We start from the raw sequence: 24423 nt of genomic DNA on the forward strand, positions 1-24423 counted from the left end.
ACAACTTGGCTAGATTGTGGGTAGCAGTGGACACTGCATGACTCAGCTGGGCACTTGAATCCTTGGGCCAGTCGTAGACTGTAGTGCCTGGGACCTTTGCTTTAAGGGGAACCCTTATTTTAGAACCTCACTTTGGTTCTAACATGGGCTTAAGTTTAGAATATGGAATCTGCATCTGGGTCCTGCTGAAATTAAGCTAACAGTAGTGAGTTGTTAAACAGCAGCGAGCCATACCAAGGACAACAGAATGCAGAGTGGCTCCTCCCTAAAGCACACCTGAGGCAGAAGTAACCAGAAGACCATGTCCCCAGGACCTCAGAACCTCCTCTGTGAATAATCTGATCTTAGAAAAATTGTCGCAACCTCTAAACAATAAGCAATAATCAATTCCAGCCAACTCATTCCTGCCCTTCCTATCTATCAAGTCAACCAGGATTCTATTTTCCCCAAACTGCTCCAGGGAACATACTTGCATTTCACCTTTTCTGCTTGTGCTTATTGTTCACTCTGCTCATCTTGCTCTTTGCAAACCAGGGAGAAAGCCCCCTGTACAGTTAACTTTAAATCACCCAATAGGATTCAAACGTTTGGGCTCCGGCCCAGTTCTGAGCAAGGAGACACCTGATCTTAGCACCACCAGCGTTTTAACAGTCCCCAAATCGCCAACATTTTGCAGCAGTTTTTAATTTAATTTAATTTATTCAATTTACAACCCGACCTCCCCACTAGCAGGCTCAGCTGCTCCTGTTTGTCCAGCTACTACAGCCCCTGTGTGACTTGGCACAGGCTCCGTGGAGACACGAGCTGGTCTCTGCCTCTACACCCCACTCTTCTGCTCTCTACTACTGAACTCTAAAGGATTTCCACACTCTACAGGTCAGGTTGCACCCCTCCCCCTGTTTTCCTTAACGGACAAGTGGCTGTTAGGGAACATTCTTTTTGGTTTGCTGCTTTATAATCTCTCTTTTCTCCATTTGAGTAACAATTAATTTGGCTTGTGCGGTTTCATTTTAAGAGTCTTTTGGGTGCTGTGCTGAATTTGGACATTGGAATACACAGGTTAAAGATCTCCCAAATATTTGTTTTAATAGCCCACAATGCAGTCATTTGTTCCTTGTCAGAAAGTGCATGCCTTTGCTTGTTATAAGGTTTTCCTGTGTATAGCAATTTGGGTAAAACAATACTCTCAGCCTAACCTACTTCACAGGATGTGTGAGGATAAAATGCAGGAGAGGAGAGCGATGTCAGCCACTTTGGATCCCTAATGGAGGAAAGGTGGGCATTATAGGAAGTAAATATAAATAATAATGAAAATAATAAAAGGAGGGAAAGCTGAAGACTGAGATGGGTACAATTAAAGGTAAGTTGGTTGGTGTGGTCTATTTATTGCATGTATTAGAACATCTTATAGGACGTTTATGAAAGCCTATGAGGTGGCAGTGAAAGCAGCAAAGAGGGATTTCTTTGCTGCTTCCATTGCATCCGCTAGCTCACGCCCGGCTCAATTATTTCAAACAGTTCGGTCCTTGGTCTCCCTCTCTCAGGGAGACCACCAAATTCTTAATTCAACTATTGGCTGCGAGGCTTTTGCGAGCTATTTTGCGGGTAAAATCTTGTCCCTTCGCCGTGGCCTGCCACCCACTGTTGATACAGTAAGGGAACTGGAGACCCCTTGGCCGTCTTCTGGGTCCGTATTAGACCATTTCAGCCTGCTCTCTCAGGATGATGTGGACAGGATCCTGCAGGGGATGAGGCCAACCACCTGTCCTCTGGACCCCTGCCCATCCTGGCTGGTGAAGGCCAGCTCGGAGGGGCTACGGGACCATCTGGAGGCCATTGTTAACATCTCCCTGAGCTCTGGGGTTTTTCCAGGAGTGTTAAAGGAGGCGGTAGTGCGGCCCCTCCTGAAAAAACCATCTTTGGACCCCACTGACCCGTCCAGTTACCGCCCAGTGTCGAACCTCCCATTCCTGGGCAAGGTGATTGAGCGGGCGGTGGCGGTACAACTGCAGGAATTCCTGAATGATGCTCTAGTCCTGGGCCCATTCCAGTCTGGCTTCCGTCCTGGCCATGGGACGGAGACAGCCTTGGTTGCCCTCACAGACGACCTTCGCAGGCATCTGGATCGAGGCGGGTCAGCGCTGCTTGTGTTACTTGATCTCACAGCAGTGTTTGACACGGTTGACTATGATTTGTTGGCCAGCCGCCTTGCCGACGTGGGGATTAGGGGGACAGTCTTACAGTGGCTGGTCTCCTTTCTCCAGGGTCGGGGACAGAGGGTGGCGCTCGGGGGAGATCTATCGGCCCGTCACCCTTTGGTGTGCGGGGTTCCCCAAGGGGCGATACTCTCCCCAATGTTATTTAACATCTATATGCGCCCCCTCGCCCAGTTGGTGCAGAGGTTTGGGCTGGGTTGTCATCAATACGCGGATGACACCCAACTTTTTCTGTTGATGGACGGCCGGCCAGACACGGCCCCAGACAATCTGGCCAGAGCTTTGGAGGCTGTGACGGCATGGTTGAAACAGAGCAGGCTGAAATTGAACCCAGTGAAGACGGAGGTCCTGCAGCTGGGGGGGCTGCCAGATGTTGGGATCCAGCTCCCAACATGGGACACCACTGGCAACTTTGCCAGTGGTAAAGAGTCTGGGTGTGCTCCTGGATGCCTCCCTATCGATGGAGGCCCAGGTCACGGCGGTTGCCAAGTCTGCATTTTTCCATCTTCGTCAGATCAGGCAACTTGCCCCCTACCTGACGCCCCAGGACCTGGCTACAGTGATCCATGCAACGGTCACCTCCAGGCTAGATTACTGTAACTCACTCTACGCTGGGCTACCCCTGGGCCTGATCCGGAAACTGCAACTGGTCCAGAATGCGGCGGCACGGGTCCTGACTGGTATACCTTACCAGTCACACATCACACCTGTCCTGCGCCAGCTGCACTGGCTTCCAGTTGAATTCCGAATCAGGTTCAAAGTGTTGGTTCTTACCTTTAAAGCCCTGAGTGGGTTGGGACCGGCATATCTTTGGGACCGCCTCTCCCTGTACGTTCCCCGGAGATCGCTCCGATCAGCGAATAAATATTTACTTGTGGTCCCCGGCCCTAAGGAAGCCCGCCTCGCTTCAACCAGGGCCAGGGCTTTTTCAGTCCTGGCCCCAGCCTGGTGGAACGCTCTGTCAATGGAAACCCGGGCCCAGCGGGACATATTATCGTTCCGCCGGGCCTGTAAGACAGAGCTGTTCCGCCAGGCGTTTGGTGATTGAAGGGGGCGGTGCCATGTCGGCCTCCCACCTTTGGGGTGGGGAAGGTTCTCCCCACCACTGCACCTTGTTAATTTGTTTTATTATTTGTATATTGATTTTAGTTTTGTTTTTATCAATTTTAACTGTTCACCGCCCAGAGCCCCTGGGATGGGCGGTATATAAATTGAATAAATAAAATAAAATAAATATTACAATCAATGGTAGGAACCGGAGTTACTACCCTGTTCCTAACTCACAAGCAAAAATGAAAATTACAATTGGTGGGTGGGAAGGAGAGAAGGAAGCAGGAAAAGGCAAGCAACAGTGGGGGCTGCTGGGAAAGAAAAAGAGGAAATAGGGAGGGATACGGGAGGGGATGAGATCCCCCCCGCCCCGCAACAAGCCCTTGCAGGTTTCCTGCTTGTCTCCTTCTAATTTCAGTATTGCCTTGATTATATCTTCTAACAGAGATGGAGGCAAGCTGTTAGGATCAACAGCACTTCAAATGTTTTAGGAAGCAATCCTGCTCAGTATGGATTTGTCTTTCATCATCTCAAACTGATTGAAAGTAGAGTTTTTCCTGATTAAGAAGGAATGCTAACAGCTCCTTCGCTTTCCCAATAGTCTTTTTTAATTCATGCTAATCAAAATGTTTCTTCATGAGAAGGCTGTTGGCTTATCACATTTTTAGCCTACGAATATCATTTTCTGAGGAAAACAAAATTTGATCAATATTGTAGATTCACTGAGCTTGGATTTCAAAACACTTAATTTTGCTTCTCGTCATCTAATTTTTATAGATCTGTGGGCTATCGAAAAATTTTTTGATTGTACCCCACAAAATCTGCTGCATAGCAGAGTGAACAAACTTTATTTTTAGGTAATTCCCAATTTCTGCTTTCATTTATCCGTTATAATAGTGAATTATTACTTATTAGAACTCTTCAGGTTCTTTGTGAACTTTCATTAGCATAAATTTACCAGCCCATCTATGTTATTATCTGGATATTTGAAGTCTCTGTTACAGTTTCTTGAAAAAAATATCCACGTGCCATTTATTCAATGGCTGAATCCACACTTACTGGCATAGCACTAAACAGTCAGAATGATAGCATCTTCCAGGCGCGTTTTATGATGTCATCACGCCATGAGAGTGGCATCGTGGTGCGATGATGTCATAAAATGCACCAGGAAGATGCTATCATTCCGACTGTTTAGCGCTATAGTGGTAAGTGTGGATTCAGCCAATGTTGGAAGGCTATGGGAATGTTTGTAAAAAGCCACAAATAATCCAAAATTCCATCAAATATATGCATGAGCAGTAATGCCTCATCCAAAGTTAAATATACTAGTATTTTCCCAAAAGATTACTTTAAGCCACTTTTCAACTTAGTTTTTTGAGAAGTTGGGTAAAAACACAATAAGCAAATTTTAAAATATGAGCAATTCTCCAGAGTGCTGACCCACAAGCATATTGCCACTATGTACTTCCTTCAACAGAAGGGTATTTCTGTCTTACAATTTCTGCCAATTCTCTCTTCCACAGCATACCTGCACTTGCTTCCTGTGCTGTTCCTGAGGGCCTGCAGACCCACAGGAACAAAATTTTAGGGAGCTCTGTAGGCTGCAACAGGAGGCAGAAGTGGAAAAATCCTGTTTCACAAAGTCCATGGATAGTTGGTTAAATGCCAGTCTCATTAAGTATCTCATTCTCTCAGAGATTCAAGGATAGAGTTGCCAGTCCCCTGCTGGGGGTGGGCAGGGCTTTTTTTCTGGGAAAAGAGGTGGTGGAACTCAGTGGGTTGCCCTCGGAGAAAACGGTCACATGGCTGGTGGCCCTGCCCCATGATCTCCAGACAGAGGGGAGTTGAAATTGCCCTCCGCGCCGCTGAGCGGTGCAGAGGGCAATCTCAACTCCCCTCTGTCTGGAGATCAGGAGGCGGGGCCACCAGCCATGTAACCATTTTCAAGAGGTTCCGGAACTCCGTTCCCCTGCGTTCCCCCTGAAAAAAAGCCCTGGATGTGGGGGATCGTCCAGCTACTGCCAGCCACCCCCTGCTACTGCCACCTGGCTGGCAGTGGGGAGGCAGGGGCAACTGGCTGACCTCATGCACTCCACCTGGGAGGCATGTGGCTGAAATGTGCACTCACACATTGCTGGAAAATGATGTCTTTTCAGTATGATGTAAAAGCAACAGATTGTGTTGGGCCTGATTCTCTAATAATTGCTGCCAAACTTAGTGTTTTTAGAGAATTTGCCCCTGACATGACCCATCACTTCCATGTTGCGCCGGAAATGATATCATTTTCTAGCAATGCAGGAGATTGTTCAAGTACCCACCACCTTCCCTGTCCCCTGCTTTGGCCCTCAGGAGACTTAGGCAATAATTTAATAGTGATATGATATTCATAACCATATGTCTTCCCAGGAACTGTAACAAATAGTTTAGCCTCACTATAATCTTGAATAGACCTGCTTCATAACTGAGATTTTCCACAATCAAGCTAAACAGTTAAGTCATTACAACATGCTAGTTGTCAATCTTTGTTAGGAAATGCATATGTTCCAACACAATTCTTGAGAGCTCATTTGGTTGTATCTGACTTCCACAGGAAGTCTAGAGCCCAATACTTTCTAGAAGCTTAAAGCCTTATATCTTCAGCTACTATTTGCCCAGATCTCAAAAGGGTTGTCAGTAGAATTCAATTAGATGAGGGTGTCAGGAGAGTACTTTAATGGGGAAAAATCACATCTGACATCCATACATCTCTCAAAGGTCCAGCTTCCCTCTCACAAAATGGAACTGGTAATTTTAATGCATGAATCATATGAAAATATACTTCACATGATCATAGAAAACTATGATTTTGATTTGGTCCCCTTCCAATTCCATTTTGCGCATGTATTTGTCACAGTGAACAATAACTGTAGATGCTTGAATATGCAGGTAGATTTGGAAGCTAGTCATAATAATGGCGCTAAGAAACAGCTGTTTCAAATGTTTGCCTAGAAACAATGCACTTTTATCTATGGACATGATCCAGTCAAAGCAAAACACTTTAAAGTTTCGTTGACCTTAATGACACTTAAATGACCTTAATGAAACTTCTTTTGGCTGGGTCATGTTTTAATAATGGAGTTTATCTGATTTTAGGCTGCCAAATTATTTTGATATTCCAGCTGAACAATAACAAGGGTAGGTATTCCCCACCCCCTAAGCAGGTCAAGATGCAATACTTATCCATATTCATTCTTCTTATTATAAAGGAGCATGTTGCAGTTTTGGCTAGTTCAACAGCCAAAGAACTAATAGTGGTCCAAGAAACAAATTCAAATGCACTAAAAGGTTTTACCCTATGATTCTAATCATCTCCTTTCTGTGCAGTTATATTTCATGCTAGCATTCTTCCTTTTCCCTTCAACATAATGTTTCAAAAGAATGCTTGCCACTAAAATGATAATTATATGAGCTTCTACTTACCAGAACGGGTTGTATACAGAATTATCATGGTGATGCCAACGATAGCAAGAAGGGCTACTACAACTGCAAGCCCAATTTCCAGAGCACTCCATCGTGGTTTTTTCTTTTGTTTTGGAGAGTTCATTTCAGTTATATCCATCTGACTTTCTGACTTGCCCATAACCCAGAGTCTGAAAAGAGATGTTGAGGAATAAAGAGTTATTCAGATTCCATAAGGATGGAAATTCTAAGTTCCTCCTATTTAGTTAGGACCTTATTTTTCCTTTGAGAAAGAGGAACTACTGATAGTTTTTAAAAAGATAAAGCAGTCATGACAGTAAGTCAACTCACAGTTTTGCCACTTATAATTTGCAGGACAAAGATGTTATTACACACATGCAGAGAGGCTAAAAAAAGGGAAAGAAAACAAACCAACACTTGGATTTATAGCTAACATATCTAATTTAATTGCCCTCCCTGGTACAAGAGTTCATAAGTGAGCGAAAGACTGCCCTTAATGTTTGAATAAAAATTAACTTAACCTTTCAGTCTCTGTTGTTTTGCAAGTGGTGAAAAGTATTCTATTTTGCTTCTCTGGCATTTTTCACATCCTTTCAGCAATTAATAATGACTAAAGTCTGGAGCTGAGGGCTTCAGTAGCCATTAAATAGATGAGGAAATATTCTAGGCTGAACACACAGGACCAATATTAGTGGAACCTGAACCAGAAGTCAGGGCCAGAAAAAGGACGGTCTGTTATCCTAGAATAGACAATTAGCTGGACTCACTACAAGAATGATTATTGCAACATATATGCTATCTTTCCTCTAGGGTTACCATCCTCCAGGTGCAGCCTGGAGTTCTTTTGGAATTATAACTGATCTCCAGAGATCAGTTCCTCTGAAGGAAATGGCAACTTCAGAAAGTGGAGTATATAGTGTACTATGGAAATCCCAGCTCTGTTGAGTTCCTTTTCCTTCTCCGCATTGCACCTTCCCCAGGCACTGCTCCCACATTTTTATACATCTCCTGTGTTGGAGTTAACAACCCCATATTCCACCCAAATGGTTGCTCGGTGACTCATAATTTTTTAAAAAGAAAAAAAAATGCAACAAGCTAGATTAAAACAATAAATAAAAAAAATAGACTAGTAAAATTATATCATAAATGGCAATTCCAAATCAGTGTGAACTAAAATATGAAATCACCAATGGAACTGCATCAGAAGCACCTGGGAAGAAGGGGCTAGAAGAATAAATCATTCCATACCCATCAATGGAATTACAACAGGGGCAGAATAGCTCCTGGGCTCGTGTGAGTATGTCTATTTGGGAAGATTTCACACGGGAAGCAATGCTTTAGAAGTTAGGGTTATGATGTGCACTACTTGGTAACAAAATGGTGGGCAGCAACAAATTATGTAATACTGAGGACAGATAAGCTACAGCAGGATCATGTCCTATAGTATGGCTGCCAAACTCCTGGTGAGAGTGAGAGATCTGCTGCCCTGAGCTCCTGTTGCTTCAGGAAATTATTTTAAAAGGCAGTGGCATGGGCATGACAAACTCACTTCCATGGAAAACCTGGAAGTGACAGCAGTGACTGCTAAGAGTTGCCAAAAACTCTATTGCTTCATTGCCTTCAATCCTCTTGCCAGTTGCTGGGCTTGGCCTGGCACCCCTAGTGGTGCCAGCCAGGTTCAGGTTGTGAAATTCCTGGAGATTCAGGGGGTGGAGCCTGGAGAGGGTGGAGTTTGGGAAGGGGAGGGACCTCAGCAGGGTATAATGCCATAGATTCCACCTCTAAAACAGCCTTTTTCTCCAGGGGAACTCATCTTTGTAGCCTGGAGATCAGTTGTAATCCCAGGAAATCTCCCATTATAACCTACAGGTTGACAACCCTAACCCTATCCCATAGATGTCAAGTTCTTGGGAGTGGTGGTAAGAAGAAGTTAAACTTGTATTTTAAAAGGTTACAAACTATTTTGAGGACTTTATAGTTGAAATATAGAAAATAAATCCTACTGGGAGGGTCTGTGTCTCAGGGTTCATGTCCTGCCCAAGGGTTCATAGAGAAGGCCCAAGACAGTCTGTGGCCATCTCTAGTTAAAGAATCAGATAACAGACAACGTGAAACGATTCTACCTGAGAACTTAAAACAACTGCTGATACTGAGCTAGATGTGGCAATGCCAGCCCAGCACGGTATAGTAGTTAGGATGTCAGCCTAGGAACTGGAACGTCCAGGTTCAAATCCCCACTCTGCCATGTAAGCTCACTGGGTGACTTTGGGCTAGTCACTCTCTCTGTTTCTCAGACTAGCCTTCCTTACAGGGGTGTTGTAAGGACAAATGGAGGGAAAGAGCATATATATGCTTCCTTGATCTCCTTAGAGGATGGGGTGGCTAAAAAAAACTAACAGTGCAATCTTAAAAACACTTTCTTGGGAGTATGCCCCATTGAATAGACGCAAGTAGCAATCTGAGTAGATCGCTTAGGATTGCTCTCTAAATAAATGTATGAAATAATTAAAGGGCCTCTCTCAGTATGAGGAAATTTAATGTGCTCATAAATATAATAAATAAATCATAAAGGCCAAACTAGACATATCTACCCTCTAAATTTCTTTTTAAAACAGCTGGTGGGAAAGAGCTAATTAGATCAAAACTGTGGTGCTGTGGGAGGATCGAACCATTTCTTCCTTTAATGAAATGCTCAACCATATACACTTTCTAGCTCTGACCTAGATAGCCTGGGGTAAGCCTGATCTCATCAGATCTCAGAAGATAAGTGGAGTCAGCCTTGGTTAGTAATTGGATGGGAGACCTCCAAGGAAGACCAAGGTCGCAACACAGAGGCAGGCAATGGCAAGCCACCTCTTTACTCTCTTGCCTTGAAAACCCCAGCAGCGGTTGTCATAAGTCAGTTATGACTTGAAGGCACTTTTCACTACTATATACTTGCTATATATAGGTTATCATGTGTGTGTATAATGTGCCGTCAAGTCACAAATGACTTATCGACCCCAGCAAGGGGCTTTCAAGGCAAGTGAGAAGCAGAGGTGGTTTGCCATTGCCTCTCTCCAGTCTTCCTTGGTGGGTTTCCCATCCAAGTACTGACTCTTCTTAGCATCCAAGTTCTGATGAGATTGGGCTATGCCATGCTGCCTTCTCTCCTGGTATAGGTTATCATTGTGAGCTACAAATTGATCTAGAAAAAAAATGCTGATAAAGATGTCAGATGGACAAATCTGATTGGGGCACTTGAACATTCTGTCAACAATTGAATTCTAACAGTTGCAGGTGAAGACAGCTGAGGAGAAACAGACAATTGTTGACTGACCTGACATTTGGATTACCTCAGAAAGACACTTGGTAATTGATTTGAACTGAGATACAACCACCTCAGTAAATTAGTATTGGAATTTGGTTTTATTTATATTATTTCCTTTTGGTGTAAACTCTTAATTTAAATACAAGTGCCTTGCTTTAGTTATGAAGCTGAATTTCAAAACCTGAGTGGGTACGTTTGAATATCGCCATTTCAATATGGCTGTCCCTTATGATAAATGAAACTGCAAATCTGCATTTCCAGATTAGTTTTTCTTCCAGACAAAAATTAAAACATTTTGAATGCTATTGCATAAATTGAGTATATATAGTTTACGTATGATCTATAATGTATAATATATATTATATATGATCTTAAAATGTTTTAGAAATATAAAACTGGTATAAAAAATAGAAAAGAATCAGGCAGCAACAGAAATGAGGAGAACCAAAACTGAGGACAATGATAAAATGCAATATCAAAAAGAAACAAAAATTGGCCACATTGGCTTATTCCTATTGAAGTTTTAATTGGTTTAACCCTGTAATACCTGGAGCAAGTGATTTATTGGTGGGTCTGTCGCTATCCCGTCTGTTTAGATACAGCTGCCAGATTTAAGTCAGGCCTGGTTTATTTACACAGCAGGATGAGTAAGAGCGCTGAGGTGATAAAACAGCCTGCACCACTTCATACTACAGGTAGAGGATCACAGTTTCAAATGTTACCCTATGTTAAAAACTCATTGCAACCAGAAAACTGGTACCAAAAGGTGCTAACCCCACACTTTGCCTTTTTTCCTTGTGGGCAAGTTTTTGATTTGTATAGATCTTGTTATATGGAAGAACATTCCAAACCAGAATCCACCACAATTTCCAGTCTGAAGTGGTGCAGCCAATCCTACCACTTCAGTATTCTATTACCTCATTCCCACTTCACTCTCTTGGGTGTGCAGCCCAGGTATAAGGTCTGATTTAAACATGCCACTAGTGGGCTGGAAACATTGCACCTCAAACCTATGCTTGCTACATAAACAATGTACCAGAGATCCAAAGCCCAGGTAGACATTGTGCTAACATTGCACATATCGCAGGTGTTTAGGGTACCTTGCAGATACATAGCCAAGACGTGGTCAGAGGAGCAAGCCAAGGAAGAGCCCTCAGATCTGACCCTATGGCTCACAGCCTGAGGCCTATAGTTGACAACTTAATGGGCCAAAACCAGCCAAATAAGTCTGCATTTTCTTTCTTTGTTTTACTGGTTTAAATTGTTTTATTTAATTTTTTTTTGTAGAAAAGCCAAACTGAAATGCATAGACAGACAACATTGGATGTGATGTAGTATCCCAGTATAAATACTGAAGCCACAATCACAAACGATTCCTATGAGAAGGAAAAATGGGAGGAGCCTAAAGAAGCCAAAATGGCTTTATAAAAAACTTTTTAACGAGTTGAGAAATAAAAGACACATTTAGGAAATGGAAGGAGGGCCTTATAATCAAGGATGAATATAAACAAATAACCAATGCTTGTAGGGAGAGCATTAGAAAAGTTAAAGCTCAGTATGAGCTTAGGCTAGCATAGGGTTGTCGGGTCCCCCAAACTCCCAAGCAGGAGTACTGTATATTGAGATTAACAGCTCTTTATTATAATAAACATCTTTATTGGAGACTGGAAGCAGACAGACTGAAGACTCAGGCTCAAGAGTAACCAATTTGTACTTGTAGAAACCACTCCCACTTTTACAACAACCAATACAATGTAAGCAGCTAGAATCCTTCATTTGCATGAACTATATACAAGTATCTACTTTGGAGCACAGCAATTGGACTACAAAGCAACAGTTGTGATTGGCCATGTCAGCACCCAAACACCAATAGCTTTGTAGGCCTCAGGAGCCTTCATTCTACTCAAGCAATACATAAAAGGGAGGTTGGGGGCCTGGCAACTACCATATAGTTTCCCATGTCGCGTGCAAGCAGAGTGCTCCTGCTTGTGAGATGCAAACTTAGAAAATTCTTTGCCAACTCTCCCTTGACAGGTAGAGAGCAAGAACACTTTGGTTTACAGTCTAAATTGACATTCATTCCAAATGTCAATGATACAAATGTAACAACTTTTGGATAAACGGTTCTTAGGGATGTTACGAGACTGGAGAAGGGTTTTAAACAACGATGGTATAATATTTCTTCTCCTGAATGTTCAGCCTTAATGGGGCTGGCAAGTGACAACCAAATAATTATTAAAGAGGCTGACAAGGGAGGTGTAATAGTAATCCAGAATAGAAGTGATTACTTGCAAGAAGTAAATAGACAGCTCTCTGAGATGACTAAGTAGCATCCTCTCAGGGAAGATCCAACCAAACACATTACCAACATAATTAAGGTGATTCTGGGTGAGGCAATGATGTCAAGCGTGATTAGTGAGTCCATCCATAACGTTTTGACTAATCCCTACCCCTGTACACCAGCATTTTATACACTCCCCAAAACTCATAAACCAGAGTTCCCACCTAAGGGTTGTCCAATTGTATTGGGTTCTAATTCTGTCTTGGACCCTTGCTGAAATATTTAGATTTTTCCTTAAAACCATTTGTGGAAGAATCACCACTTCATTTAAAGGATACCAAAGATTTTATTTTGAAGTTGGAAGGCACCCATATATTCAAAGAGGCGGTCTTTTTAACTATGGATGTGGCTGCACTTTACACGAGCATCCCCCATGAAGAAACATGCTCAGTTGTGGAGACTGTTAAATTCTAAGAACAGATTTGACGCTCCCACAATTTTTCTGCTGTCCCTATTAGACATTATTTTGGAGAAGAATTTTTTAAAGTTCAATGGACAGTTTTTTCTACAAGTCAAAGAAGTAGACATGGGTTGCGTGGCAGCATCCAGCATTGCAAATTTATATATGTCCAAATTGGAACAGAAGAGTTTTTGCAATAGTGAACAAAATCTATTTTTGATGACATATTGGTGTTCAAACACTACATAGACAATATCTGTATTATTGTATTGTCGAAGGCTTTCACAGCCGGAGAACGATGGTTGTTGTGGGTTTTCCGGGCTGTATTGCCGTGGTCCTGGCATTGTAGTTCCTGACGTTTCGCCAGCACCTGTGGCTGGCATCTTCAGTGGTGTAGCACCAAAAGACAGAGATCTGTCAGTGTCACAGTGTGGAAAAGATGTTGGCAGGTCATTTGTATCTACTCAGGAGGGGTGGGGTTGAGCTGAGTCATCCTGTAAGAGTTTCCCAGGGTGTGGAATGCTAATGGCGGGAGGCTTCACTGTATCCTGAGGAGGTTCTTTTGCATATGGATTGGTGGTTGATGTGCTAATCTTCTCTGCAGGGCACAGTACCTTATTCCAGGACACCAAAATACTGGACAACACTTCCAACTACTTTGTCAGACTGCACAGGGAAGCCATTGAAATTCACAAGCATAAACAAAACTTCAACAGGAAAGAAGAAACCTTAAGAATGAACAGAGCATGGTTTCCAGTTCTGAAAAACACCAGGCTAACAAAACACTCTATACTCGACAGCTGCTGGCGAAACGTCAGGAACTACAATGCCAAGACCATGGCAATACAGCCTGGAAAACCCACAACAACCATCTGTATTATTTTTGGTAATGGTACCAAGATCAGTAAATTTTGCATGTGGATGAATAGTGTCAACCCAAATATTCAGTTTACTTGGCAATATAATAGCTTCTGCATTTCCTTCCTAGATGTCACCGTTTACAGATCAGAGCAAAATACCTTGGGTGTGCAACCCTATGGAAAGGACACCAATAGTTACTTGCATTATATAGTTCCTTCCACCCTGCTCATCTTAGGAGAAATCTCACCTGGCCACTTTCTGAAACTTAGAAGGAATTTTATATTACAAAAGGATTACAAACAGGGAAGTAGGGAGATGGTCAGACACTTTAACAACATAAGGTATCTGATCACTGTGATTGAGCAGGCTAAAAAATGCCAATAGCATTAGCAGAGCTGGACTTTTCAATGAACCAAACAGGACAGAGAGGAATGGGCTCAGGTGTGCTTTTGAATATACACCTTTGGTCAACTCCATCAGGAGAATAATTCTAATGAACTGGAACTTGTTAATTATATCCCAGGATGTGAAACACCACCCTTTGTAAGGTTCAGAAGAACTAAGAATATTAAAGATTTGATTATTGACTCAGATATCGGCAGTCAACCCGAGAACTGGGAGCAGACTTTGCCCTTGGGACTTTTTATGTGTAGGAATTTCAAGGCCTTAGAGGGACCTTAGAGGGACGGGAATTCAAACCACTAGGGAAGTAATGCAGTATACATTTAAGATCATTCTCCATGTGCAATACGTCTAATGTTGTATATGTTGTCAATTGCAGCTGTTACTTGTATATAGGCAGTACAACCAGTCTGGTTAAGTTCTGCGTACTGGAACACTAGAAAAGAGTTAAAAACAAAGTGTTGGATGCACCCAAGGTGACACACTTTCTGGCAAATCATAATGAAAATGATTTCAAATTTTCTGTTTTGCATGTGGTTCAGGGCCCTCATAGGGATATTTTTCATAGGGAACTTCTTAAGCAAGAGGCTTATTGGACCTGTTGGTTAAACACATTTTTTCCACAGGGAATATACTACACCTCCTGCTTCACAGCCACAGTTTAATCAAATATATGGACATACTGTCTAAATTTCAATTAGAGCTGGACTTATAACATAATGTGGAGTTTGGCAGTATATATTTCTTGTATGCATTTCTTTAAGGGCATATCAGCTTCTTTACACCTGAAAACTACAGAGATTTAATGTATGGAGTCTCTTGTTGTCATAAAGAGGATCCAGTTGGATGTATTAAGGGCATAGAGCCCATATTAGAGCCTGTTCTGTGGTGGTGGTGATCATAGTGAAAAAGCATATTTCTCTACCACCACTGCATCTGCACATAATCGTGCAGCTGAGCTGGTCTATGTTGTTTGAGGTCTTCTGCATCATGACTCCACAGAACTGGACTCTGACCATGTGGCAGTTCATTGTGAACAAGTTGCTACTTACTTACTTTGCAGACAAAATTGCCAAGATCTGTTCTATGTTAGATGCTAGCATGGATGCATGGTCAGGTGATGTACCTCTGGCATCTGCTTGTCCGATTTATATGGATACCTTTCAGCTTGTGAATATGGGCAAGACCCTTGCAGAAGTGAGACCTACCACCTGTGTTCTTGACCCTTGTCTTCCTGGCTGATAAAGGCTGCCAGAGGGGGACTGGCTGAAGGGGTAAGAGGAGTGATACATGCATCATTGAGAACAGAATTGTACCACCCATGCTCAAGGAGGCAGTAATTTGACCTCCCTGAACCCTACTATGGAGATCCGAGCCTGCAGGATCTGTTACAGTTCTGCATGGCCTGTAAAACAGATATTTTACAGCAGGCCTATGGCTGAGGCTTGATGATGGCCCCTCTGACTGTCCATGCCCATGCCATGCCACCCTAACACCTTGAGAGTGATTGTTCCATCCTTTCACTATCTGCAGTTTATGGTCTTAATTTAGTCTCTTATGTGAATATTGATGCTTTCATTTAATGATTGGTTTATGCATTTATTGTGGTTTTAAATGTATATTTTAAACTCTGTATTTAAAAATTGTTGTGAGCCACCCTGAGCCTGCGTGCAGGAAGGGCAGGATATAAATGTAATAAACTAAACTAAACTACTATGTAGGAGAACTTCTGGATTCTCCATTCTTGGGCATGGTGTTAGAGTGGGTGGTTGCTTCTCAGCTCCAGGGGCTCTTAGAAGAGGCTGATTTTCTGGATCCATTTCAATTTGGTTTCAGGCCAAAATTTGGAAAAGAAACTGCATCGGTCACCTTGGTTAATGACCTCTACTGAGAACTAAACTGTGGGAGTGTGACCCTGCTAGTCCTGCTGGATCTCTCAGCGACCTTTCAAACCATTGATCATGGTATCTTTCTGAGTCACTTCTTAACTCTGGGACTAAGGGGCACTGTGTTACAATGCGCACGTTCCTGGGGTGCCTGTCCGTGGTGAGCAATCTCTGGGGGGATTGCCACCTCCCGTCAATCACTGGCGGATTGGTGGGCAAGGGTGCAAATCCCCGTGAGTCTGCCTGTCACGAGCAGGCACCTGGGAACCCTAGTGACCAATCTCAGATGATGATACTGGGGACTCCTGTTCTACCCATGTGACCATTGACATATGGAGACTCCTCTCTCTTAGATGGGGGTTACACTCCCCTTGAAAAGTCAGCTTTGCAGGTTAGGAGTACTACTTGAGACAGCTGTCACCTTAGAAACCAGCTGGCTGTGGTGGCTCGGAATGCATTTGCTTAGGTTTGGCTGATACATCAGCTGAGTTCAGATAGATCTAGTGACAGTGATTCATGCCTTAGTTAAATCTTGACTGGACTACTGCAATGCTCTCTGCTTTGGACTACCCTTAAAGACAACCCAGGAGCTTCACCTAGTGCAGAATTCTATGGATAGACTTCTGGTTGGAGCCAGCTATTGGGTACATGTGACCCTGATATTACAGCAACTACTCTGGGATTCTAATCCACTCCTGAAACCAATTCAAGATGTTGGTTCTGTCCTTCGAAGCCCTATATGCCTTGGGGCCAAGTTATCTGAAGAACCACACATTCCTGCCCAGGAGTCAACATCACAGGGAGAGGCTCTCCTAACTGTCCCACCAACCAATCAAAGAAACTCAGTTGGTGGGTAGAGGGCCTTTTTGGTTGCAGTCCCACGATTGTGGAACAGTCTCCCCAGGGAGCTGCACCTGGCTTCAGGAGGCAGGCAGCTGAAGACTATTTTATTTAGGACAGCTTTTTAATGTACTTAAACTGTTGTTTTTTGATATGGTTTATGCTGTTAATTTTTTACATTATAAGCCATCTTTAGTTCTTTTGGTGGAAAGGTGGCTAATAAATGTTTTAAACAAAAAAAAAACTTCAGCCTAAAATTAAAGAGAGATTGAACCATCACAGAAAAAGCTCTGCCCAGCTTGGCCCCTACTGTGGTCTTTAACTCCAAAGGTTCTCAGATTGAGCCCCCCCCCAGATCTTTAAAAATGGGTTGAGGAGTCAGGCCACTCAGAAGAAGGAAGCTTTCTAAGGACTGATCCACAGATTACAAAGACCATGTGGAAGAAACATGGCTGCTGCAAGGACTTTAGATCAGAGATGTGCCTGGAGTTCCCCACTGCTAAATTAATTCCCAGGCAGCCAGGGATTCAATTTGGACTGAGGAAAGGGGAAATAAAGCCTTATGCCCTGTGGTGTTTTCCTGATCTGAATCAGGAAATGCTTGTTTGTCTTATTAGGGAAACTTACATGTAGTCATCAGTACATATAAATTCCCCAGCTGGCAAATAGCAGCTCCCAGGCAGCATTTCAGGTCAGGAAAATGGCACAGAGGGGAAGGCTTAAGCTAAGTTTTCTTGTGTACTGTGGTCCAGGTCTGAATTAGAGATGGGCACAAATTAAAATATGAACCAAAATTAAGCATGAACCATACTGGTTGTCAGATCCCATTTCTGACAAACTGCCATGAACATTCGGCTGGTTCATTTGGTTCGTTTTTTGGTTCATGATTGCAAACAGCCTGGTGCCAATCAATCAGTTTCCTAGGCAACAGGGGATAGACTTCCTGCAGACCTTCTGCTGACCCGGAAGTGATGGTTTTCTGACCCGGATGTGACGTTTTCACGAACCAAATGAGCCAGTTCGCTAACCTGGGGCAGGTTCGAGAAAGTTTGTGGTTCGTGAAATTTGACAAACCACAAACTGCATGGTTCGGGGTTTTTTTCCGATTAGTGCCCATCTCTAGTCTGAATTAGGTCCTTATGTACCTGGAAATTAAGTCATCAATGGGGAACTCCCAAAATATATCTTTCAGAAGTCCTCAAGAGGAGACACATTGACTTTGTAATGTACAAATCAGCCCTACACAGGGTCCAAACCAATGCATCTTTATCCCCTTAGAATTCCTATGTACAAGGCATTTTGGATAGATTAATTTTTCTATACATCCAGTCTCTGAAAAACCACAGTCTATTCCCAGCCTCTGTTTTTTGGTTGCTTTGGAAATAAGAGGGACTGAACAGAATCATGGTTTCTCTCTCTCTCTCTCTCTCTCTCTCTCTCTCTGGAAAGAGGGGGGGGGGAGAACATCCTGTACATGTCTAACAGAAGTGATGTCAGCAAAGACTCTTCCATTCATTTGGAGATGCTTCTACACAATAAGCAAATATTTTGATCATATCCACAGGTGGTTTTTTAAAAATTTATTTTTATTTTATTCAGCTTATATCCCCCCCTTCCTGCAAGCGGGATCAGGACGACTTACAACAAAAACATACAATTAAAACATCGTAACAGTATAAAACTAATTTAACAGCTAAAATCCAGGCGCCTCAAAACAACACCAGGCTACTGTGAAACTGCTATAAGACCATGGGGCCGCCATGATATAGGCCCAGGGAAGTTGTAGAGGGGTGCATGGCAGTCAGGAAAGGGACAATTTGCTGGCTCTTAGTCAAAGGCCCCATGAACACCTCTCTTTTGTAAACCCTGTGGAACTGTAAAAGGTCCCTCACAGCCCAGATCTCTATTGGGAGTGTGTTTTACCAGGAAGGGGCCAGGGCAGAAAAGGCCCTGGCCCTAGTCAAGGCCAGCTGAATGTCCTTTGGGCTGGGGACCACCAGGAGCTGCTTATCCACAGAGCACAAGGCCCTGCAAGGAACATAAAGTTCCATAATTTGAGAAACTCATATTTGTAGAACCTTATTCTAATTTTTTTTAACTAATACACCTTGTCCATATAAATTTATAGAATCCTATAAGAATTGTTTAGAAGTGATAGTAAGATCATCTCGCCTAATCTCCAGTAATTGTGCTGAATCTACCGTACCCAATATTATTATTATTATTATTATTATTATTATTATTATTATTATTATTATTTATGTCATTAATAGTCTGCCTTTCTCACTGGGACTCAAGGTGGATTACATAGTGTCAGATTAGTACAATCAGTATCAAGGACATTTCCAGACTGCTTTCTTCCTTGTATGCACAGGCTGAGCCCATTAATTTATACTTTGTACTTTCTTTATAATTTATACATACATGTTGCGTGAGAGTAGTTAATAGCATCTGTTTTTTAAAAAAACTATATTGTGAGTTATGTGCTCATTCTTCTGACCTCCTGTTATAGGATATAAAAGTGCATCTTTTTAGTCTACTTATTATGATCTATTATATACCCATTTATTCAGAAAATGTTTATGCCATCTCTCCAGAGTAGAGGTGGGCACGAACCAGCAAAAAACCCCAAACAACACCATGCAGTTTGTGATTCATCCCATTTCATGAACCATGAACTACAAACTTGCCCCAGTTTGTGAACCAGTTTGTGGAGTTTAAATGCCCCTCTCCGTGCTGCTGCGAAGTGGCAGGGAAAGGGATATTTCACCCCCACCGGCTTGGATCAGCTGCTTGTCGGGGAGATCCCCAACAAGAAGCTGATCTGGGGATGGAAATGCCCCTTTCCCTGCTTCGCGGTGGCAGGGAAAGGGGTATTGGGGTTTAACACAAACCAAACAAACTGGCAGACCAGTTTGTGGAAGTTCGTGGAAAACGGGCTCCCACGAACTGCTGGTTTGTGAAGCACAAACTGGACCCTTTCATGATGAATTTTAGTTCGGCTTGTGGTTCGTGCTCATCTCTACTCCAGAGCCTTGTTCAAGGTGCCATGCTCACAGCGAATTATTTACTTATTATTTGTTGGCTTTGGACATGGCACTCTAAAGAGTATCCTATCAGGTGACAGCATTTCAGTTTTGAGGAACAGCCATTTTCTTGTTGGTTTGATATATCCTCTTAAAGATTGTTTCTCAATTGCTATCTAATTGGTGAGCGCAAAATCAGGCTTCCTGTCTGCTGGGCACATGTTCCCCTACAATACATAGGTGTTATGTTTGAATAGGTCATCCACATGTAAAGCACACCGTGCATATATCTGAACAGTTCAATCAATGTCCCAAATATAATTCAGAAATCAACTAAATAATTTGAGCCTATACGTGTTTGATTTTATACACGTTCGCCCTATTCAAACGTTAAATGAACACATGGCCATCTGGAAGTGTTGGAGGTGGAACACGTACATCCAGTATAGTGTAGTCTGACCTCACACACTCAATGCCTTGGAGAGAAGATTGGGAAGATTTATTGAAATTATTCAGCTTTTTTCATTTAAGTAGTCTTGCTATAAACTAGTTTGAAATAGTTCTTGTAGCCAGCCAAGCATTCCAGTTCATGGCCTACTGCTCAATGACAATGATGGGCTATTTATTTCTGAATTCTATGAAATATTGTCACAACTTACGCTACACTGGTCCTGAACTGGATCTGCCAGGTTCTGTTCACCACCACCAAGCTTGTGTTAGTGGGGAATATGTCAGGGAAAGTAACCTGTTCACCTCAGAAGTCTCCTGTTGCATTGATTGACCCAGTTTTGGTCAGGCTTACTTATAGGTTTGAACAATAAAAGAGTGCAGTTGCACCCTTTCTTCAAGTGGCTTTTCTGCATCCTATATTTGTCTTCCTACTCCCTGAAGTTGACAGGATTGAAACTGAGTCCAAGAGGTATCCTTCATCGTTAAATCGAATCTAAATCAAACCAAAATCTTAGCTGCTATATACACTTCTGTTTATAGCCTGTTTATTGTATCTTAAGAACTGTTTTATTCTTATGGCAGGCAGCCCTTTTTGAAATATGATGTTAAATCTCAATTTATATCACGTCATGCCCTCAAGAAATGTTTTCCCCAACCCAAGGAGAAAACTCAAGATTAAAATAAGAATGGCGATGGGGAGGGGAAAGAAAACTTGAAAAACATCAGGGCATTTTCTCCAGAGCAGCCAGTCCTGGCAGTGTATGTTTTCAACTTTTGGGATACAAAAAACTTCTCAAAAACAACCCCTAAAGCATAATTTTATCAATACAAATCCACATAATCAGAATTCTCTATCATGTCTCATCTCTCTTTGAGTCATCAGTCTGTTTGTGTTCTCTTTCTGGACACTTTTGCAAATGTATGAGGGTAGGAGAGCTGAGAGGGTGGGCCAGTTGATAGGTTTGGGCAATTTGTAACCTTTCACCCAGTGAAAGGTTAAGTGAGCCCCACTAGAATACGCGTATCTTGGCTATCCCTCCTTGGATAGTATCATCAAAGCCTTTAGTATCAGCAGCCATCACACTAATCTCTAGCCTCCTTAGACTCCTTGCGTGCCAAGCTACCAATACAACAACGATAAGGTTACAAAGACTGTCCTGCTTAGATGGCCTAAAAACAAAGATAGTTTCAGAAAATTCATGGAAGATAGGCTCATCAGTGGCTACTAGCCATGACGACTAAAGGGAAATTCCACATCCTATGGCTGTAAACCTCTGAATATCTGTTCTAGGAGCAACATCAGAGGAAAGCCTTGGCCTGCAAGCCTGTTGTTGGCCCTCCATGGCACCTGGCTGGCTACTGCATGATAAAGAATGCTGGACTAGATGGACTGATTTTATCCAGCAGGGCTCTTCTTGTGTTGTGTCAACACAGCTATGTAGAGGTGAACTCTCTTGATTCTCGAAAGCTTATGCTACAATAAAATTGGTTAGTCTTAAAGGTGCTACTGGACTCTTTTTGATTCTCTTTTCAGAGTCTTTAACTGATCCTGGTAATATTACATTTATTTCTTTATAGAATTAGTGTTAATATTATCTATTTATACTTTAAAAAAAATTAAGCAGCAATAAAACACTAACCCTTTAGTTACTGGCAGGGCTTTTTTTCTGGGAAAAAAGGGGGGTAGAACTCAGGACTGCACAATGACATCACTTTGGGTCAGCTGGAACAAGGGGGGAGTTTTTTAAAGTTTAAATTGCCCTCAGCAAAAATGGTCACATGGCCGGTGGCCCTACCCCCTGATCTCTAGACAGAGGGGAGTTTAGATTGCCCTCTGTCTGGAGATCAGGGGGCGGGGCCACTGGACATGTGACCATTTTTAAGAGGTACCGGAACTCCGTTCCACTGCGTTCCTGATGAAAAAAAGCCCTGGTTACTGGCTTATTCCCAGCCACTATCAGACAGCCATTCCCAACTGAAAAACATCTTGCACTTTTGTAGGATGATGTTTATGAATTCCCAATGAAAGGAAGCTTCAGCATAATGGGGTAGCTACCAAAAGCCACTTACTGCTTTAATGTTCTATTGTTTTAAAAAATTCTCTCAGTTTATCTCAAATATTGTGCTTGAATTCATGGGAGTTTCAGGCACTCCCACACAAATTCTTTGGAGGCATCCAAGTGCCTTGTCCATTTACAAGAAGAGAACTCTGTACAATTAGAACATGTATGTCCTTCATTCTTCTAATGTGCTGCTAGAAACAGTTGATGGAATTCTACCTTTCTGCCAGCTTTAAAAACTAAATCTGTAAGTTGCTAATGTGCAAGAAGCTATATGCCCATGTGAAAAGTGCATACTTACTTGATTCTCTGAATAATACCAAGAATTGGTGTAGCACAGTATTTTTTTTTTTAGGGAATGTATATGCCAACTCTTTCTATAGTTGTATTGGAGGCAGCTTATAAGTAAAACTATCTCATAAAATCATAAGAAATGCCATAAATTATCAATATAAAAACAAAACTAGTAATTAAAAACAATCCAAAGATATAAAAATGGCATATAATCAATACCCTAAAACAAAATCATAAAGCCATGAAACTGACCTTAGACCATGAAACCATACAGGATAGAGATTGGAGAGAGAAGGGTGAGCTCCCCAGTGAGCTCCCTCCCCAAACTCTGTCCTGCATGGTTCCATAGTCTATTTGAAGTTGTCTGGAGATCAGTTGTAAGTGTAGGTGAATTTCAGGACCTACCTATGTTGCGAAGTATTTTGTATAGAGGTGGGCACGAACCAAAGTTTGTCACAAACTGGGCCTTCTTTTGGTTTGCGGACCAGTGGTTTGTCAGAGGGCATTTCTGACAAACTGCGACAATTTTAGGGCAGTTCATTTGGTTCATTTTTTGGATTGTCACTGCAGACAGCCTGGCATGATCAATCAGTTTCCTAGGCAGTGAAGGGGGGGGGGCGCTTTCTTGTAGACCTTCTCCTTCCCCAGAATTGACATATTCACAAACCAAACGAACTGGTCTGTGAACCAGGTAATTTCATGATGGTTCATGGTTTGTGGAATGTGAGGAACCACGAACTGCAACGAACCACCTAGCTCTAATTTTGTACATTACATTCAGAAAGGGGGATAGGCTGTTAGGCTATGGCTGAGTGCTAGAGCATCTGTTTGCATGCAGAAGGTCCCAGCTTTTTAAAAAATGATCAGGCCACGTGTGATGTGAAAGGCCTCCATCTGAATTACCTAAAAAGACCTCTATTTGAGATCCTGGAGAGCCCTTGATAGTCAGAGTAGACCACACTGACCTTGAAAGACACAGTGGATTGACTCAGCACAAGCCAGCTTCATGTGTTCACAAATTACTAAATAAATGCTAAGAATTATTAATAATTATTAAGAAGCCATTAATTTAAAATAAATTGGCAACCAAGCTGCCTTGATGATGACATGAATGGTAACTTGCAATCTGAGAAGAGGAAAACTGTCAGAGAAAATGCCTCCTTCTTCCTTCCCAGATACAATGACACATGAAATCACAATTGTTTCAGAAGCTGGTGTGCCTTTCAGTCTTAGCCTTACAGATTGGAATTTGCCTCCTTCTCTTACATTTCCTCCTCTGATTAAACAAATGCAATTGGAGTTGATTAATCTACCAGTTCAAGTAAGCATCTTTGATGGATTTTGTGTGTGGAGGGGGGGGCGGATAGTTGTGCAAAGCCACCTAGGAAATCCAAATCACTAGATGAAAAATAATTGTGCCCATCTCAATCATACATCTGGCAAGTGAAAAGGTGGCTCTTTTTATGTAGCTAAAATGAACCGATCTTCAAGCTTGATGAAAGCTTCAAGTACAAAAAAAATAGAAAATGGTTCCATTTCTAAATTTGAAGGGTGCTTTACTGCTTCTGAATTGCAATTTATTCGCATAACAAGATTCACCTTCTTTGGCATACAAATGTGTTTTGTGCCATCAACAAAACTTTGTCCTCCTAGAGAGTTAATCTTTATTTGGGGAAAGGGTTGCTGCCAGACAGCTGCTATTATTTAAAGGTATCCTATTGATTTGTTCTTACTTATAGCTTTTAAGAAAACCAGTGAAGCCTACATTACAGACCACCTAGCAAAGGTCTCTTTATTTGTTAATTGCAGACACAAAAAGACCTGGGAA

At 42.3% G+C, this 24423-nt stretch overlaps 2 protein-coding genes across 4 annotated transcripts in view; one reads left to right on the top strand and one right to left on the bottom strand.

Moving 5' to 3' along the window:
- Nucleotides 1–24423, bottom strand: part of MME (membrane metalloendopeptidase) — a 107300-nt gene that overhangs the window by 77169 nt on the left and 5708 nt on the right. Inside the window, exons 1-2 of one of the 3 annotated variants that reach the window (XM_054983298.1) lie at nt 7247–7331; nt 6726–6895 (exon numbers count right to left, since the gene is read on the bottom strand). In XM_054983298.1, coding sequence (XP_054839273.1) covers nt 6726–6895; nt 7247–7305 — 229 coding nt within the window. In that variant the 5' untranslated portion in view covers nt 7306–7331. Of the gene's footprint in view, nt 1–6725; nt 6896–7055; nt 7148–7246; nt 7332–24423 lie in introns of those variants that run through there. The other 2 variants (XM_054983299.1, XM_054983300.1) reach the window with 2 other exon arrangements.
- Nucleotides 1143–15717, top strand: LOC129332292 (uncharacterized). The gene is made up of 2 exons (XM_054983301.1): nt 1143–1360; nt 13381–15717. Exons 1-2 carry the CDS (start codon nt 1345–1347, stop codon nt 14019–14021), a joined length of 657 nt encoding a protein of 218 aa, XP_054839276.1. The 5' UTR covers nt 1143–1344; the 3' UTR covers nt 14022–15717.

This window comes from Eublepharis macularius, chromosome 6, assembly GCF_028583425.1.
Source record: "Eublepharis macularius isolate TG4126 chromosome 6, MPM_Emac_v1.0, whole genome shotgun sequence".
Classification (NCBI taxonomy): domain Eukaryota; kingdom Metazoa; phylum Chordata; class Lepidosauria; order Squamata; family Eublepharidae; genus Eublepharis; species Eublepharis macularius.